General features: G+C 58.3%; 2 protein-coding genes across 2 annotated transcripts; one reads left to right on the forward strand and one right to left on the reverse strand.

Moving 5' to 3' along the window:
• Window positions 1-335: 335 nt before the first annotated feature.
• VDBG_00156 (mitochondrial 54S ribosomal protein YmL7/YmL5) lies at window positions 336-1,515 on the forward strand (the record flags this gene model as incomplete). Its single annotated transcript, XM_003008429.1, has 3 exons — window positions 336-592; window positions 646-1,345; window positions 1,402-1,515. The coding sequence occupies 3 exons, from the start codon at window positions 336-338 to the stop codon at window positions 1,513-1,515; spliced, it is 1,071 nt and encodes a 356-aa protein (XP_003008475.1).
• Window positions 1,516-1,778: 263 nt separating this feature from the next.
• On the reverse strand, window positions 1,779-2,297 carry VDBG_00157 (Hsp70 nucleotide exchange factor FES1; the record flags this gene model as incomplete). Its single annotated transcript, XM_003008430.1, has 1 exon — window positions 1,779-2,297. One exon carries the CDS (start codon window positions 2,295-2,297, stop codon window positions 1,779-1,781), a length of 519 nt encoding a protein of 172 aa, XP_003008476.1.
• Between the last annotated feature and the right edge of the window lie 73 nt (window positions 2,298-2,370).

Genomic DNA, 2,370 nt, shown 5'->3' on the forward strand with positions numbered 1-2,370 from the left:
CATCCCCTACGCCGGGCGCTGACAGACAGGAGCCTACAAGAACAGCTACGTAATTGCGCAGCAGCCATTCGCGCCGTCATCCCAGGGATCATTATTCCGTTTGGGGGGTGTGGACTGATGGCCCCGCTATTTGGTGCGGACCAATATTAGGTAAGGCGCTTGGATAGGTTGCTGAGTCTGATTACCTAATGCTCCATCGGAACCAGCCACAGGAAATGAACACTACGCCACATATGTGTGGCTTGAGATCCGTGTCGTGAATTCGGGTCCATTGAATTTTCCAGTGTCGCGACACCCATGACCGTGACAACCACCAACACTTCGTGCGATTGACCATGGCTGCCACAATGCGAGATGGATCACGGCTAGCCCGTGCGGTCGGCACAAAGGGCTCATCACTTTGGCTACCCACATCAGCATCATCAGCCCCCCGACGATGGGCATCTTCCGAAACCTCCAAACCTGCCCCTGATCTGGCCGATCTCGAATCAAGCTCCGGCTTTGCCATCCCTGGCCCCGATGAGGCCACTGTCAAGTCCTTCAACACGGCCAAGCGTGTAGAGGACAGGCCGCAGCAGCTTCCTGGAAAGAGGTGAGTCAGTGGTATGCCGCTTTGTAGCCTCGACAATGCTGACCAGTCTCGAGATTCCAATACCATCCGCCCAAGTTCGACCGTGGCCCCCTCCACCCCATCCAGTCGCCGCCTTGCACCGATCCTACAGCCCGCGACTTCGTTCCCGGGCCTTTCAACAACCCTCGTCTCAAGCAGACGTACGATTCGACAATCGCCTCCGACCTGCTGACGCTGGCGTACATGCACAAGGTGCCCGGCACCGTCGTCACACCAAAGCCCGATCGCCTGCGTGAGTGGGACGATTCGTCTCCTTACAACATCAACCGACCGCGTCGTGGCCCCAGAGGTGCCGCGAACCTTGATCTTCTCGAGAAGAACATTACTTTCCGCAACATCCCCGAGATTAGCGCCGTCTCCATCACCGCATTCATGCCTACTGCGGCTAAGTTGCCACAGACGCTCCCAGTTATGCGGTCCGCTATCCAGGCCATCACCGGCAGCACTCCCACGACTGTGAAGATGAAGGACAGCGTCTCGCAGTGGAAGGTCAAGGAAGGTGACCGTGTCGGTGTCAAGACAACGATTCACGGGCCTGCGGCGTTGGAGTTTGTGGACAAGCTTGTCAACATCGTCCTGCCTAAGATCAAGGACTGGCCTGGAATCAAGGCCAGTACCGGAGACGGCAACGGAAACCTGGCGCTCGGTCTGCGACCTGATGACATGGCGTGGTTCCCGGAGCTTGGGGTGAATTACGACATGTACCCAGCAAGAGTGAGTTGCCTGCGCACCGGACACCCAGAAATACCGTTTGCTAACTGTCCGCACAGCTCCTCCCTGGTTGCCGCATCTTCATCCACACGACAGCCACATCTGACAGGCACGCCCGCCTGCTGTTCCAGGCCCTTGGATTCCCCTTTTACGGAAAGGTCAAGGATTTTTAGGTAGACCGCGATAGAGCCCACCGGGTGGGCCTATCTACATTACCTTGTTGTACAACACGTAGACTTTTTGTACATGAATGTATCACCAAAGCATCGATGTCACAAGGAAGCTGTGTAATCGCGAGTCTATGTCTGTGGGGAATCTTGATCATAAAATTCTGGAGCTCTGGAAACGCAAGCCCAGCTCTTTTGCTATACCGTCAACGTGCCTCCCAAAACGCCGTTCATGCATGCATGCAAATCCAACCCGGCCCCGGCCTTCCTCACGCCTTGGCTTTCGCCTTGAGGTCCTCCATGATCACATCCACAGCGTCCATGTTGTCGGCGTCCACCTTGTCCGGTGAGCCGCCCTGCTTGGCAAGCTCGGCGGTGCAGGCGTCCATGGCGGGCTGGTAATTCCTAACGGCGGAGCTCAGCGCGTAGATGGCCTTTCTGCGGACAACCTCCTGCTCGCCCTCCTTTGTCGCCAGCGCGACGAGACTCGGCACGCCACCCATGGCAAGGAGCCTCTCCTGGCTGGGGGCGTTGTTCTGCACGGCGGTACCGACGCACCAAGCAGCCATGCGGCGGATCTCGGCCTCCTCGTGCACAAGACAGTCGAGGAGGGGCGTCCAGAGGGAGAGGGCGGAGATGTTGTTGGCGTTATCGAGCGACTCGATGAGCTGCTCAAAGTTGTCAAAGGCGATGAGTTTCTGGTCGAGAGGCACATCGGCGCTGTGGATGGCGGCCATGGAGTCCTTCATGAGGTCGGCATCGCTGGGGCCGCCAAAGAGGGCGGCCATGGCCTCGGGGTTGAGGCGAGGGGCCTCGCCGGGGGGGTGCCTCGGCGCCTTCAGGAATGTCCTGGTTTGGCGA

Source organism: Verticillium alfalfae, genomic scaffold (assembly GCF_000150825.1).
Source record: "Verticillium alfalfae VaMs.102 supercont1.1 genomic scaffold, whole genome shotgun sequence".
Classification (NCBI taxonomy): domain Eukaryota; kingdom Fungi; phylum Ascomycota; class Sordariomycetes; order Glomerellales; family Plectosphaerellaceae; genus Verticillium; species Verticillium alfalfae.